At 44.7% G+C, this 15,506-nt stretch overlaps 1 protein-coding gene across 2 annotated transcripts; it reads left to right on the forward strand.

Annotated features, from left to right (window-relative positions):
- The first annotated feature begins 481 nt into the window (after nucleotides 1-481).
- LOC134339336 (uridine-cytidine kinase 2-like) lies at nucleotides 482-11,384 on the forward strand. Of its 2 annotated transcripts, XM_063035746.1 has the most exons (8): nucleotides 502-607; nucleotides 2,770-2,958; nucleotides 3,669-3,828; nucleotides 4,145-4,241; nucleotides 5,804-5,946; nucleotides 7,188-7,285; nucleotides 7,485-7,533; nucleotides 8,945-11,384. In XM_063035746.1, the coding sequence occupies exons 2-8, from the start codon at nucleotides 2,890-2,892 to the stop codon at nucleotides 9,076-9,078; spliced, it is 750 nt and encodes a 249-aa protein (XP_062891816.1). In that variant the 5' UTR covers nucleotides 502-607; nucleotides 2,770-2,889; the 3' UTR covers nucleotides 9,079-11,384. The 2 variants fall into 2 exon arrangements, with proteins under 2 accessions (XP_062891817.1, XP_062891816.1); XM_063035747.1 differs by lacking the exon at nucleotides 2,770-2,958 and having other exon boundaries at nucleotides 482-607.
- The last annotated feature ends 4,122 nt before the right edge of the window (nucleotides 11,385-15,506 follow it).

Below are 15,506 nucleotides of genomic sequence, written 5' to 3' on the forward strand. Positions count from 1 at the left end.
TTCATCACATGATATGTGAAGGCAATCGGTCCTTAGTCATACAGTTCAGATGGAGTCGCCTTCTTGGGCACAGGAACCGAGCAGGAAGTCTCCCAGAGATAGGGAAGAGAAGGAAAAATGTAGGACAAAGAAAGAAATGGGGATAACTGGGTGAGGAAAGTACAGTCACACGGGCCATCACAAGACGACCGTTTTATTTTTTAAAAAGTACGGTTGGGGATAATATATTAAAATAATTATTTTATGATGAGACTTTTGTTGAAGTGCCTGCATTATTTCGTTCAGAATTCACAGTCTAAACAGTTCAAAAGCTCGTTTCCGTTTTTTCGCAACCTATATTGCTGCTGTTGAAGGCAGGGCTTCAACCTTGTTTGACACTTGATTAGCCAATGAAGCGTCGTACAGGGTGGCGTCCGGGAGAACGACCGGCGAATCAGGTCACCGCCGGCAGGCATCAGGTTCGGTTGACGTGCGACTGAAAAGGTGCGCATGCGCCAACAGGCCGCCAGTAATGTCGGCGATGATGGCGGGAGATGTGGCTGTTGAGAGGAAGCTGCCGCACCGGCCTTTCCTGATCGCTGTTAGCGGCGGCACCGCCAGCGGCAAGGTCAGTAGCGCTAACGGTATTCACCACGGGGGCCTTAAACTGGGTTATTGAGCTAGCCACAAGCTTTTAGTCCGGTATTAGATTGGGAACCGCGTGTCAACGAAGAGGCAGGCACACATTGTCGGTGGGTGTCCGACGTAAGCGCCGTGACGTTTTACGGTTTACGTTGAGGGGCGGAGCTAATCCATACGTCTGACGTTTTCAGTACTTTTGGATCAACTTGCCAAAGTTTTTAACCTCATTGAGCCTGTCACCAGGCAATGAAAACAAATTGACCTCCAAGACTCACAGGATATTAATTTGGAAATTTATGTCTAGTTTATATTAGGTATGCTAACTTGTGTTTGTCAAAATGTTAAAAGTAAATTTATTATCGAAATATATATACAGTGGTGAAGGGTCTCAGCCTGAAACGTCCTCTTCCTAGAGATGCTGCCTGGCCTGCTGCGTTCACCAGCAACTTTGATGTGTGTTGCTTATATACAGTGGTGCTAGGCAGTTTATGAACCCTGTAGAATTTTCCCAATTTCTGCATAAATATGACCTAAAATTTGATCAGATCTTCATGTAAGTCCTAAGACAGATAAACAGAACCCAATTAAATAAATAACACAAAAATTACACTTGTTCATTTTTTTATGTAACCAATTTTCCCCGGGATCAATAAAGTATGACTATGACTAGTGAGAAAAATGATTCAATAGTACATGTGTTTGTTGGAAAAAGTATGTGAATCTTTGCTTTCAGTATCTGGTGTGACGCCACCCTCCCACGTACAGCAATAACTTCAACCAAACGTTTCCTCTAACTGTTGATCAGTCCTGCACATTCGTTTGGAGGAATTTTAGGCCATTCCTTGCTGCTTCATCTCTGGGGTGTTGGTGGGCTTCCTTGCATCAAGAGCTTGCACAATCCTTCCACAATATTTTTATAGGATTAAAGTCAGGACTTTGACTCGTCCATTCCAAAAAAGTTTTCTTCTTTTTAAAGTGTTGTTTACTCTTGTCTTTCGAATCATTGTCTTCTTGCAATTTCCAACTTCTATTAAGCTTCAGGACAGCTACCCTGACGTTCTCCTGTAAAATGTTTTGATACAATTTTGAATTAATTGTTCCTTCAACAATTGCAAGCTGTCTAGGCCCTGAGGCAGCAAAGCACGATGCTCCTTCCACCATGCTTCACAGTTGGGATGAGGTGTTGGTGTGCAGTGTCCTTTTTCTTCCAAACATAGCAATGTGCATTTCTGCCAGAAAGTTCAACTTCTGTCTTATCTGCCCACTGAATATTGAGATGTGCAGCAATGTTTTTTTTGGAGAGCAGTGGTGTCCTTCCATGAACACCATTCTTGTTCAGTGTTTTTCTTATAGTGAACACGTGAACAGAGCCTTTAGTAAGTTCTGGAGATTTCTGCAGGTCTTTTGCTGTTACCCGGGTTCGTTTTCACCTCCTTCAGCATTGCATGTTGTGCTCTTGGTGTGATCTCTGCAGGATGCCCACTCCTAGGGAGAGTAGCAACAGTACTGAGTTTCCTCCATTTGTAGACAATTTCTCTTACTGTGGACTGATGAACACTCGGGTCTTTAGAAATGCTTTTGTAGCCTTTTCCAGCTTCATGCATCTCTACAATAATTCTTCTGAGGTCCCCTGAAAGTTGTTTTAATCGAGGCATGGTGCACATAAACAGATCTTTCTTGAGAAGAGCAGGTTCTGTCAGTAACCTGACTTTTTGTGACTTTTTTTTAAAGGGCCGGCCACCTCTACAACCCACACCTCCAATCTCATCTCATTAACTGGAACACCTGACTCCAAATAGCTTTTGTAGAAGGCATTACCCCAGAGGTTCACATACTTTTCCCAGCAAATACATGTAATATTCCCCCTCCCCCTCCCACTTTCAAATCTCTTACTAACTCTTCCTTCGGTTAGTCCTGATGAAGGGTCTCAGCCTGAAACGTCGACTGTACCTCTTCCTAGAGATGCTGCCTGGCCTGCTGCGTTCACCAGCAACTTTGATGTGTGTTACATGTAATATTGGATCATTTTTCTCAATAAATAAATGAACGAGTATAATGTTTTTGTGTTATTTATTTAATTGGGTGTTGTTAATCCAGCTTTAAGACTTGCATGGAGATCTGATCACATTTTAACTTATATTTATGCAGAAATAAAGAAAATTCTGCAAGGTCCACAAACTTGCTAGCACCACTGTATGTTACCAAATACAGTACTACAAATGGAATTTACAGCAAAAACCATATGTTCACAAAGACTGACAAAATAACATGCAAAAGAAAACAAAATGTGCAAATGAAAATAATACTGAGAACATAAGTTGTAACAAGTCCTTGAAGGTGAGTCTGTAACTCCTACGGTGGTCATTTTATGCAGCTACTTTTTATGATATTTGTACTATGTGTGTATTCAATTGACAACTATAACATTGAACTATTGCTGATCCAGTTTTATACCTAATGCTAGTGAAGGAATTTTCTACTTGACTGCATCAGTGTGCTTCACAACAAACTCTGGTGGTTCAATAGCATGATGTGCTCTGTTAAAGGCAATAATGTAAAGGTTAGCTGCAGATTATTTTTAGAAAAAAAGAATTTCTCACAACTCTTCGATTCCTGATGGAGTGGCCCTCTGGTTTGGCGACAACAAGAAATGTAATGTCCATTTCTGAGTTATTCGTGAGTATTGTGTGCACTGTCATTGATACTTTCCATCACTTTGCTGATGGAGAGGAGAACGAGCAGTAATTAGCTGGAATGGAATTGACCTGTCTGCAAACTACCTGGCTAATTTCCCCTGTTTGATAGATGGCAGTGTTATGCCTGTTCATAACCACTAAGTCAGGGGTATTGGTCATATTTTGATCGTGTTTAGATCCTTTGCTATGTTCAGGAATTTTGTCCCCACCTTGGTTAGAGGTTATCAGCTCCAATAAATACTCTGTCTGAATTTTGCAGTGGGCAAATGTGTCTCTGTCTGATTTTTGGTGCAATTAGAGCTGTTGAATAAATTAGAGAATTGAATTTGATGTTTTCTTTCTCTTGGACAGTCATCTGTGTGTCAGAAGATTGTTGAGCTGCTGGGACAGAACAAAGTGGATCAAGACCAGAGGCAAGTGGTAATCCTGAGCCAGGACAGCTTCTACAAGGTGCTGACTCCCGAGCAGAGGATGAAGGCCAGTAAAGGGCAGTATAACTTCGACCATCCAGGTACCTGTCGCCATTACAGATCAGAAGTTGATTGGGAGGACAGTGGAGCCGGACAGAAAAGCGAGCGAGGAGAATGGGAGGGGAGAGAGTGCCCACGGGAATTTTGCTGGGGGATGTGTGGCAAAGCTGGTGGTGGTGGGGATGTTGTTGTGGACATAAAGCATGACACAGTGCGCAGGGATAAAGGGAATGATGCAGTAGGAATTCCCTGTATAGAAGCGATTGTGTGTTACACTCGTGTCATGCTAGATCTTTGGGTCTTGCTGTTTTCTCCAGGCTCTGCCTTGTATTGATTGCACATTTCCACCACCCACAGATGCATTTGACAATGAGTTGATTCTCCGCACGCTCAAGGACATTATTAACGGACGGACGGTGCCAATTCCAGTTTATGACTTTGTTAATCATTCACGGTTTGTATCAAAGCAGTTGTTACATAAACCTTGAATTCTGAGTATTCTAAGGATAGGTGATCTACCCTGGCATGGAGCCCCAGTCAGAGTGATCTAGTGTCCTTGAGTGGAGTGTTCAAGAGTCTCAGTTTGTTTTACAGAGAACGGTGGGTAGGAGATTCACTTTGGTGTGTGACTAGCCCATGTGTTACCCTGGACCTTGTGCTTGCTTATTTATTGAGACATAAGGAACCCAGCAGAGCAGCTTGCTCAATCCCTCTCCCCCTTTTATTTCCCTGTAACTACGACTATTCCTTCTCGCATGCCTATGAATTGCTCTTTGATTCTTTTATCAGTGAATTACATGGGGGGGGGAATTAATGGTTTCCTAACCAAACCATGAATTATGAGGTGAACGAGAACATCCAAGAGGAAATACAAATGGCACTAAAGGTCAATCTGAGTCACTGAATTGTGAGGTAGCGTAGATGAGTCCTAATAAAGGGTCTCTGCCTGAAATGTTGGCCTTTTAGTCTTCTCCATAGATGCTGCCTGACCTGCTGTTCCTCCAGTATTTTGTATGTGTTACTCTAGATTTCAAGGTACATTTATTATCAGTGTGTGTACCGTACATCTCTGAGATTTGTCCTCTCCAGATAGCCATGTAACAAAGAAAACCATGGAAGCCATTCACAGAATAACATCACCCCCCCCGCACACACACACACACACACACACACACACACACACACACACACACACACACACACTCTCACACACTCTTACACAGCAAATGGCAACAAGACAGAATGGGCAAACTCACAGAATATATATATAAACATAAGACTGAAAGAGTCCAAGTGAGCTTCAGACCAATCCATAAATCACAGTTCCAGAACTTTGGTCCCATCCTCCGACAGCTTTGAGAGAGAGACTATTTGAAATTAGGGGCTCTCCCTCGGGAGCAGCACGCGAGAGGCTGCAGACAGCGCTGAATACTGGCTCGCTTCTATTTCAATCTTCAGCGAGAAATGTTTGATTATTTGAGGGCACTTGCCTCCTGGAACCTTCTCAGAGACAGCAAAATGCCAGATTGCTCAATTGATCTTCAAATTGTAGATCACAGGCTCTTAACAGGATCAGAAGCACGTTTACAATCGAAAGATGTAAAGGAAGTGAAAGAAACGGTTTTGTGGGCTACCTGAAAGGCGTCACATGTGGGAGCGATGTTCACTGGCGCCATCTTGAGCAGACTCCCAGCAACTGCAGGATCCCTTGTGTTCAGGTAGCATAAACTACTGTGTTATCCTGCCACCTCATTGAACGATGCATTGCCGAGACAGAGTGATTCTGTTTGGATCTTGGACAATGCCCCCGGTTTGACCAGGGTTCTGTGCTGCTTATTTGGAAGGTTCCTTTTTTTGAAAAAAAGAAAAGGATATTTATTTGTGCAGGATACACACAGAAGGAGGCAGGGTGGATGGATGGAGATGAATCTGATTGAAAGGCAGGGTAGACAGGAGGGTTTGGGAAGTTCATATGTCCTGTGATGAAAATCTGTCTGACAAGGTTTCTTGTTACAGGAAGCCAGAGATGGTGCCAGTTTATCCTGCGGATGTGGTTCTTTTCGAGGGCATTCTGGTTTTCTATTCCCAGGAGATCAGGGACTTGTTCCACATGAAGCTGTTCGTGGATACAGATGCTGATACTCGTCTCTCTCGCAGAGGTGAGGGGTCTGTGCTAGCAGAGGGGGGGAGAAGTTGGTGAGTGGGTTTGGGATGGTCATCTAGGGACTGAAATTGGTTGATGGGGCAGAGGAAACAGCTTTGGGAAAGCATATTAGGATGGGTCTCCCCTGTTGAAGCCGACTTTGAAATGCAAACAGTTAAGAATACCGTGGAATAGATGTATGGATTGATGGATGGAGAGAAGTGAAAGGATCATGTGGGGGATGAAATGGTTAACATGCATTTAAGGGAGGGGTGGAACTGTGGATATGTGGGACGAGGACCTGGGTGAAGAATGGATGGAATGAGAAGTGAGAGGGGCTTGATCTTATGGAGAAGAGGAGTTCTGTGGGTAATAAAATGGACGAGTTGACGGTGCTAGCCAGGAGTCAGAGAACATTTCGGAAGTGCAGTGATAAGTGTTTTACTGAAATGGGGCTGCACGAGGACATTCTCAACTAAAACTTTTCCATGGACGGCTTCCAGACCGTTTGGGCTGACCGTAACTGCACTGAGAGCGGTAAGCGTAAAGGAGTTGGGTGCTTACTGATCTGGTTAACAACAGATGGTGCAATCCGGGTCATATTACGATCGAGGAACGTGTTTGAACACCGGATATTGAACTTTTTGCTGTTGGACTCTGGCCATATTCCACCGAGATACAACACTGGGCGTCACGGGAGGTTGTTCCTGCCTGTGGCCATTGAACTTTGCAGCTCCTCCCGTGGAGGGTCAGACACCCTGAGCCAATAGGCTGGTCCTGGACTTATTTCCATCTGGCATAGTTTGCATTTTGTTGTTTGATTGTTTGTGGTTTTTGTATTGCTATATTTATGCTCTATTTTTGGTTGGTGCAGCTGTAACAATACCCAATTTCCCTCGGGATCAATAAAGTATATCTATCTATCTATCTATCTCACACCATCCTCTATTGCCATCTCAGAATTAAGTCCCATTGTTTCGATCCACATGAACTTGCTTCCAGTCAGATCCGAGGACTTTTGCTTTCCACGTATCCCCTCACCCCATTGCTCAGACTCCTGTTTCCCCCAAACTGTTTTGGTTCTGGTATTGGGGCAAGGGTCAGTGTAAAAGTGTGTTTGGATCACTGTTGAGCCAGTTTCCACCCTCTCCCCATGTTGGTGCATGCATTTTCCAATCTCACTGGCAATCCTAGTGCAGAGAGTGTAGCAAACGTACACATTTTTAATCCTTGTTTTATTTATCCTTCGCATCTCAGTTTTGCGAGACATCAATGAGAGGGGCCGTGACTTGGAACAGATTTTGACGCAGTACACTACATTCGTCAAGCCTGCCTTTGAGGAGTTCTGCCTTCCGGTGAGAAGGGGTATTGTGCATTGGGGTACAGGGACTGTTCTGGTCATAGCAGTCATCGCTGTAGGACCAATGAATTTCAGTCTGTCAGAGAACAGTCCAGGCCTTTGCTTGTGGAGGGGTTGTCCCAGTTGCATGACTGTTTGTGATGGGAGTGGTCCTTGTTCTATTGAGAATTTAATCATTTGTGTCTCATTCACAGACCAAGAAATATGCTGATGTTATTATCCCCAGGGGAGTTGAAAATCTCGGTGAGTTCAGAACCACTTGCAGTAGTTGACCTGGGCAGCATGCTGGTTATCAGGGGGGTTGGTACAGATCTACAGAGGTGTGAAGTTATAGAATCATTTTGTCTGCTGCTGTGATGGTGAGCTTGGATCAGTATGGGGGGGGGCGGTAGATGAGGGCTAAATGCTTTGGTCAGATTGAAGGGTGTTGCCAGTGGCGATGTCGGGAGGACTCAGACTTGAATGGGAAAGCTTAGAATTGTAGAACAAAGCAGCGATGTGGCTGGCAATGCTTGTGCTGTCTTTAGTAAGAGCAATGATGCTCAACTCACGACTGCTGATTTCTGATCTTAGTCACCTGACAATGAGGGTGTGGTAATCCAGAGATCGGAATTTAAATTCCTCCAATGCATTTACTGAATTTGAATCTCATTTCTAAATTGAAAATTAAAAAAAAAACTATTCAGTAATCTCAAAAATATATCCTTCAGATAAGGAAGCCCAGCCTGTGTGAATTCAGACCTACTAGCATTCTGGCTAGTTTTACTCTAATCGTGTCATTGAAACACAATCAATTTGTCATCTAGCATTGACTTGGACACTGAATTGACTAAACTTGATGTGCGGGCTTTGGTGTCTGATGCGCCCAGAGTTGACCGTGGTCTGCAAATTCCTGTCCAAATCACCGTTTGTCAATCACCATTAACTCCGAATCCTGGAACACACTCTCCAACAACAGTGGGAGTACAGACTGATGAGGTTTAGGAATCTCCATTTACACAGGGATGTAGGGGTGAACAATAAATGGTTCAATGGTTCCATGTAATATCAGAGAATGTATACAGTATACAACCTGAAATTCTTACTCTTAGCAGGCATCCGTGAAACAGAAGAAAAACCCCAAAGAACAAATAAACTAAATAATAAATGTTTGCGCTACCAGCACTGCTCCATTGGGGAAAGATTAAAAACTCCATTAAAGTTATTGATTGTCTGTTCCCATTGTCTTTTTAAATGGAACACAAAACATTTCCATTTCTATTTCTCTCCCCTTTTGGTCTTCTGCCAAAATAATCTTCTACCGATTGACTCACCAGTGGAAATATTTTCTAGTTTATTCAATCCAAATGCCTGATCCTGTAAACCTGGAGGTTGCCTCCTATTGTGGGTTGTCTCCAGCCCTGTCTAACCCCCGAATGCAAACTTGGTGTTCCTGCTCGATCTCTTCCAAGGACGTTGCATCTCCTGCAGCGTGGTGAGAATTACTGACAGTTCTCTGAGGGAGCTCTTCTATGTTGTTCTGTGGGTTTAGTATAATCCAGAAGGGCAATGGTTGAGGGTGTGGGAGTTAGGAAGTGTAGTGGGTTGGGGGAGGTTGCCTGGTTTGTCTGGTGCGTTCATTTGAAATCTTTGCTCTCTCTCTCTCTCTCTGCAGTTGCCATCAATCTGATTGTGCAGCATATTCAGGATATCCTGGCCGGTGGCCTGACCAAACGCAATGGTTACGTGAATGGACACACCATACTACGCACCCGCCACGCCTCAGAGTCCAGTACCCGGCCGCACTGATCCCAGACAGCAAAGACGGGGAGAGACCATCACTTGTTTACTTCCTCACAGTCGGAGTTTTACCTTGTGACTGACGATGCTACTTCTTCCTCACTTAAAAAGAGTCTCATTTTACTGTGGCCCTGGGTTTTCCCTCGTCTCTAGGTGCTGTTGGCAGCAAGTGAATGGGAACATTGATCGTTGGTTGGGATATACCGTCTGCAACTCTGGAACCAAGGGTATCGTCATCGTTGACTTGCTTTCCATAGTGTTTCACTCTGGGGAGAGGGGTGGAGCATTTGTGGTAAATAACGCCCTTCTTCTTGGTCTGGGGACTTTACCCCAGGATGTGTGCCATTGTGATATAATTTGGGTCTTCTCAGACTGGTGATTATAGGTGTTTGATTATCTGTATTATAGGATTGAGCCACCCCATACTGCCCTGTATGTGATGGTTATATTCAGTGAATTGACTGGAACAGGTAGCCATTTTGTTCGGAGCAAATTCCTAGTGCACAAGGAGACCCTGAAATAAATGTCATATTTGGCTCAGCTGAGCCAAGAAATGATTGTGCCACGTAAACTGTTCTTGTGTGGACTTGGTACAGGAGAGTGTGACTAGTGTCATTAATTTGCTTGTCTGTATGTGCATGCACACATGCATCCCAGCAGCACTTCCTATCCCTGCTGCAGGCTGCAATAATTGCCTTCCATTCATTCGCATTTGATAGATAAATCCTTTCTAAAATACAGCCCCATGAATGTGCACCGGGAGAACAGGGCTTTGAGTAGCTGCAGTGAAACAAGCTTTGCTCAAGCTGTGAAGTCTTGCACTTTGGTGAATGAGTTCAGTTACCATTGTCTAAAGTCGGAAATTCTGGCTTCATTTTGTCTCTCCCCCGGTTCCTGGAAGTGCTGTGTTTTGCTGGTGCACATTTGCCTTTTGTGTGACATGTTACAAGGCTTTTTTAAAAATTCAGTCGTGACAGTGTTGGCACAGGCAATGGGATGGGCCTGGATCATTTACAGTACCTACTTGGAGAAACTCAACTGGCAAGAATTCTGGCTGGTTGGCTCAGTGTTTCTAAGCCCTTTGTGGCTGTTTGTATTATCTGGATATATTCATGGGGTCACTGGAGGAGCCCAGCTGCATCAGTTGAATAAAAGGTTGCTGCTGATAGTTTAATGTTTGTGATTCTAAGGCTGGAATCTCCTTGGGATTTTTCTATAACGCAAAATTCTGGTGGGAACGTCTGCCTGTCTTTGAGTTGCAGCTCTCTGGTCTTTGTTGCAGCCCCACCATCCAAAGGTTCAGTGGGACTTATATAGCAAAATGAAAAACTTTATTAGCTTGGCAGTAGTCTCTGAAGAACAGCTTCCAGGTCTGTCCTGGGCTTGTAGTGTCAGATGCTGTGAAGAGAGTGTTTAACTGTGGAGATTGCAAAGCTGTGTAAAATCAAGCCTCCAGTTTTCCAGGAATTCATCCTCTGACTGGGTCATACAAACTCATCACTGGAATTCCCTGAAATAGTCACGAGGAATGGGGCATGGGGAAATAGTTAAGGGGCTTTGAGGGGTGCCTGGTGTATTCCACGTTTTATGCGGTAAGTCGATAACAAACTGTCAAATTCCTTGAAATGGGAATGTTTTGTTTAAGAGTTTCAAGTAGATGCAATGCTGCAATTTAAGGCATTCTGAGCTCGCACTAATCCAAGCCTGTTTGCCTCTAGATGTCAATTCATTCCTTCTCTGATCTCCTTGTGGCTCAAGGATATTTCTGAATTGTCTAATTTCAGTTCCCTAAATCCACCACTGTTCTGGATGAAGCGTAATCTCTGAACATCGTTTAATTAGTAGTTGGGATTCACCAGTTGCCTGGATTCCATTGCACTTTCTATAATCATGTAGTTTTTTTTTGATTGTGTGTTTGGGAGAGTGCCAGGACTTCACGGGATGTTTTTCCAACAGCTGTTGCGTATTTCTCTGTTCATTGGTCTACTGCCTGACACTGAACAGCAACCTTGCACTTAATAAATATTACTTGAACTTTATTGAACTGACACAATATTTAAGGATATGTCTGTGGCGTACGTGGTGAATATGCACTGAGCAATGAGGTGAAAAGACCAAGGTTTAATGTTGTGTGATTCATGCAGCTTGATTTATGTAATCTATTTGTTCATTACTACTCACGGTGAAGGATGAACTGAAAGTGTTCGTTTCCATCAGATGTTTATTTTTAGTATATGTACTGTATATTAACTTAAAAGGAGTTAACTCAATAAAAGGCTAAGGCTTGCAACACTGCTAACACCTGGCTGTTGGTAAGATTCTCTCTACATAATGAGCCACCCACTCTGAATTTGAGAAGTAGCAAAAGGCGGTCACTCAGATGGTGAGTATTCTCACTCTGTCAGAGCTGCCTCTTGAACTTACGGTCAGCTGATTCAAGAGGTAGCCACCCTTCACATAGGCTCCACCTGGACCCAAACAACAAGCAAGTCAGAGATCCGCATTCCATCCACATACAGGCGTAAATTGCAGAAGAAAAGGAATTAGGGGAGGATATGATTGGTGATGTCATGGCCTAGCATATGAGGCTGCAGCACTTGTATCTTTCCCATAAAGGGGTGACTTCCCGAGATTCCCATCATCACAACGGCAATTCCATTCACATCACACTGTATTGAGCATCCAGGTATGTCAAGTACTATCCAGGGAGATCACAATGAAAGAAGTGGTTCAGGGCTAGCTGGTTCTCTTGACTCAATAGCTCCAGCGGTTAAAACACCAATTTGCCTTTTGATATCAAAAAGGTATAGTCACATCCTCAAAAACTTCAATCAGGCTCATAAGGCACGGACTGCCTTTGACAAAGCCATGCTGACTATTCCTAATCATATTATACCTCTCCAAATGTTCATGAATCCTGCCTCTCAGGATCTCCATCAACTTACCAACCACTGAAGTAAGACTTGCTGGTCTATAATTTCCTGGGCTATCTCTACTCCCTTTCTTGAATAAGGGAACAACATCTGCAAACCTACAATCCTCTGGAACCTCTCCCATCCCCACTGATGATGCAAATATCATTGCCAGAGGCTCAGCAATCTCTTCCCTCACCTCCCATAGTAGCGTGGGGTACACCTCATCTGGTCCCAGAGACTTATTCAACTTCACACTTTCCAAAAGCTCCAGCACATCCTCTTTCTTAATGTCTGTATGCTCGAGCTTTTCAATCCGCTGTCAGGCATCCCTACAATCGCCAAGATCCTTTTTCATAGTGAATACAGTATTGAAGGAAAGTGTTCATTAAGTACCACTGCTATCTCCTCCGGTTCCATACACACTTTTCCATTGTCACACTTAATAGGTCCTATTCTCTCACATCTTACCCTCTTGCTCTTCACACACTTGTAGAATGCCTTAGGGTTTTCTTTAATTCTGCTCGCCAAGGCCTTCTCTTGGCCCCTTCTGGCTCTCCTAATTTCATTGTTAAACACCTTCCTGCTTGCCTTATAATCCTTTAGATCTCTATCATTACCTAGTTTTTTGAACCTTGTGTAAGCTTTTGTTTTCTTCTTGACTAGATTTACTACAGCCTTTGTACACCACGGTTCCTGTACCCTACCCATCCTTTCCCTGTCTCACTGGAAAATACCTATGCAGAACACCATGCAAATATCCCCTGAACATTTGCCACGTTTCTGCTGTACATTTCCATGAGAACATCTGTTCCCAATTTATGCTTCCAAGTTCCTGCCTGATAGCCTCATATTTCCCCTTACTCCAATTAAATGTTTCCCTAACTTGTCTGTTCCTATCCCTCTCCAATGTAATGGTAAGGGAGTTAGAATTGTGATCACTGTCTCCAAAATGCTCTCCCACTGAGAGACCTGACACCTGACCAGGTTCATTTCCCAATACCAGATTAAGTACAGCCTCTCTTGCAGGCTTACTTACATATTGTGTTAGGAAACCTTCCTGAACACACCTAACAAACTCCACCCCATCTAAACCCCTTGCTCTAGGGAAATACCAAATTAAAATCTCCCACCAGGACAACCCTGTTACTACTACACCTTTCCATAATCTATCTCCCTATCTGCTCCTCGTTGTCCCTGTTACTATTGGGCGGTCTATTTAAAAAAAAACACCCAGTAGAGTTATTGACCCCTTCCTGTTTTTAACTTCCACCCACAGAGACTCAGTAGACAATCCCTCCATGACTTCCTCCTTTTCTGCAGCCATGACACTATCTCTGATCAACATTGCCGCCCCCCCCCCACCTCTTTTGCCTCCCTCCGGGTCCTTTCAGAAACATCTAAAGCCTGGCACTTTAAGTAGCCATTCCTGCCCCTGAGCCATCCAAGTCTCGGTAATTGCCACAACATCATATCTCCAAGTACTAAATCGCGCTCTAAACTGATCTGCTTTGTTCATGATGCTTCTTGCATTAAAATAAACACATCTCAAACCTTCGGTCTGAGCGTATCCCTTCTCTGTCACCTGCCTATCCTCCCTCTCGCACTGTCTCCAAGCTTTCATTGGGTATCAACTGGAACGGAGCGCAGCATCTCTGAGCTGCTCAGCTTATGTTCTACAAGGATCACTACCCTTCAAACGAGGTGAAAGGGCCGAGTCCAGAAATGTGACTGCCCTTGACGAACTCAGTCTTTGATTTGGCGTAGCAGCAAGAGATCCAAATCAAGCTTATCACTGGACTAAATGTCACAGTTCCTAAGGGTGTGCAGTAACAGAGGATGCGTTAAACACGTAAAAAGACCCAGGTTTGTAGCGTCCCCCTAATTGCTGTACTGTAAGAGAAATGTGAAGGTCCTCTAACTGGGTCTTGACCAGGGTGATTCCAAGTACAGGTGATGCTCGTGTTATGGTCCAGCCTGCTGAGACTCGACCTACTAGGAAAGCATTTAGGATTTGGAATTAATGGGATTGTATAGCTGATGAGAATGGATTCAGCACTGAATAATCCTTAATGGGTGTTCTACTTACCCCACCCCCACTTCTTGAGTGTGTACATTTACAAATGTACCGCATTTACTTCCCCAAGCACCACCGTAAAAAGACAAAGGCAGCATATTAATATTATATTCTGCAAGTTGCTCCCGCGTTGCGCACTCCTCTGACTTGCACCTTGTATCACTTCTTCCTTGTATTACTGTCTAAATTCTGGAACTCCTATCCCGTATCACCCTGGGAACATCTTCACCACGATTCAAAAATGTGACTCCTCCAGTTCCCTACCAGCAATAAATGCTGGTCTTGATGCCCACAACCGGTGAACAGAAGAAAAATCAGACCTTTCCGGTTACCCTGTTGCCCTGATCACAAAAGCCTGTGAGACTGAGACAATCCCTGTCACCTGTACCCCGGCCCTTGTGTCTGACGGGTGGCGGTATTCCTTTCCCCGTTACTGTCCTGGAGCCAATTGTAGCTCAGGCTGACCGCAAGCGTGATTCGTTTTAATTCATTTATCTATCTCTCTCACTCACTCACTCACTCACTCACTCACTCACTCACTCACTCACACACACACACACACACACACTCACACACACTCTCACACACACACACTCTCACACACTCACACTCTCACACACACACACACACACTCTCACACACACACACTCTCACACACACACACTCTCACACACACACACACACACACACTCACACTCACACACACACACACACACACACACACACACACACACACACACACACACACACACACACGCACACACATCAAAACATAAAGAGAAACACATTGTTTGCGTTAACGACCAACACACCCAAGGATATGCAGAGGGCCAGCCAGCAAATGTGGCCGGAATGTGTGGCGACAGCACAGTATGCCAACCGTGTTCGACAGAATGGCGGCAGCAGCAGGAACAATAATTTCCCGCCTGGTGACCAGACTCTGCACCCAGTCACCTCACTAGCAGAATAAACTCCATCCTCACTCGCATAGTCAGGCTTCTAAATCCCAGGACAGACACCTCTGGGCCTCCAGGCCCTGACCTCAGACCCTCAACCTCCCGTAACCGGCCCGGACTCTCTGACCTCCGGACAAGCCAACCTATGGGCTTCTGCATCTGTCCACCCCAGGAATCGCCAAACGTGGATTTGACCTTCTGGACTCACAGCTCACCACCCCTCGCCGGTGCCCGGGAGGTGTTGGGGGGAGCTCCCCGGCCCCCGTGACTCCTGTGGCACGGGATTCGCCGATCTGGGGGTCGCTCGTCTCTTCAGCATCTGCCACCCCAGCCTCTGGGATCGCTGACACTCGACAGCGGAGTGTTCCGACCCGGACCCCGAACACCAGCTTCTACCCCCGACTTCTAACTCTCTCTGTCCCCGACCCCCAGCTCCCTGCGCTATCTATCCCCAAAACCATCCCCACGAACCGAAAACAACAACTAAATCCG

This window comes from Mobula hypostoma, chromosome 29 (genome assembly GCF_963921235.1).
Source record: "Mobula hypostoma chromosome 29, sMobHyp1.1, whole genome shotgun sequence".
Lineage (NCBI taxonomy): Eukaryota > Metazoa > Chordata > Chondrichthyes > Myliobatiformes > Myliobatidae > Mobula > Mobula hypostoma.

What these genes read in the sequence shown, in the direction of transcription:
- LOC134339336 (XM_063035747.1), top strand. Translation starts at nt 512, where the DNA reads ATGTCGGCGATGATGGCGGGAGATGTGGCTGTTGAGAGGAAGCTGCCG. An exon ending in GTATAACTTCGACCATCCAG is followed by an intron (nt 3,829 to 4,144) that starts GTACCTGTCGCC and finishes CACCACCCACAG; the next exon opens with ATGCATTTGACAATGAGTTG. An exon ending in GACTTTGTTAATCATTCACG is followed by an intron (nt 4,242 to 5,803) that starts GTTTGTATCAAA and finishes TTCTTGTTACAG; the next exon opens with GAAGCCAGAGATGGTGCCAG.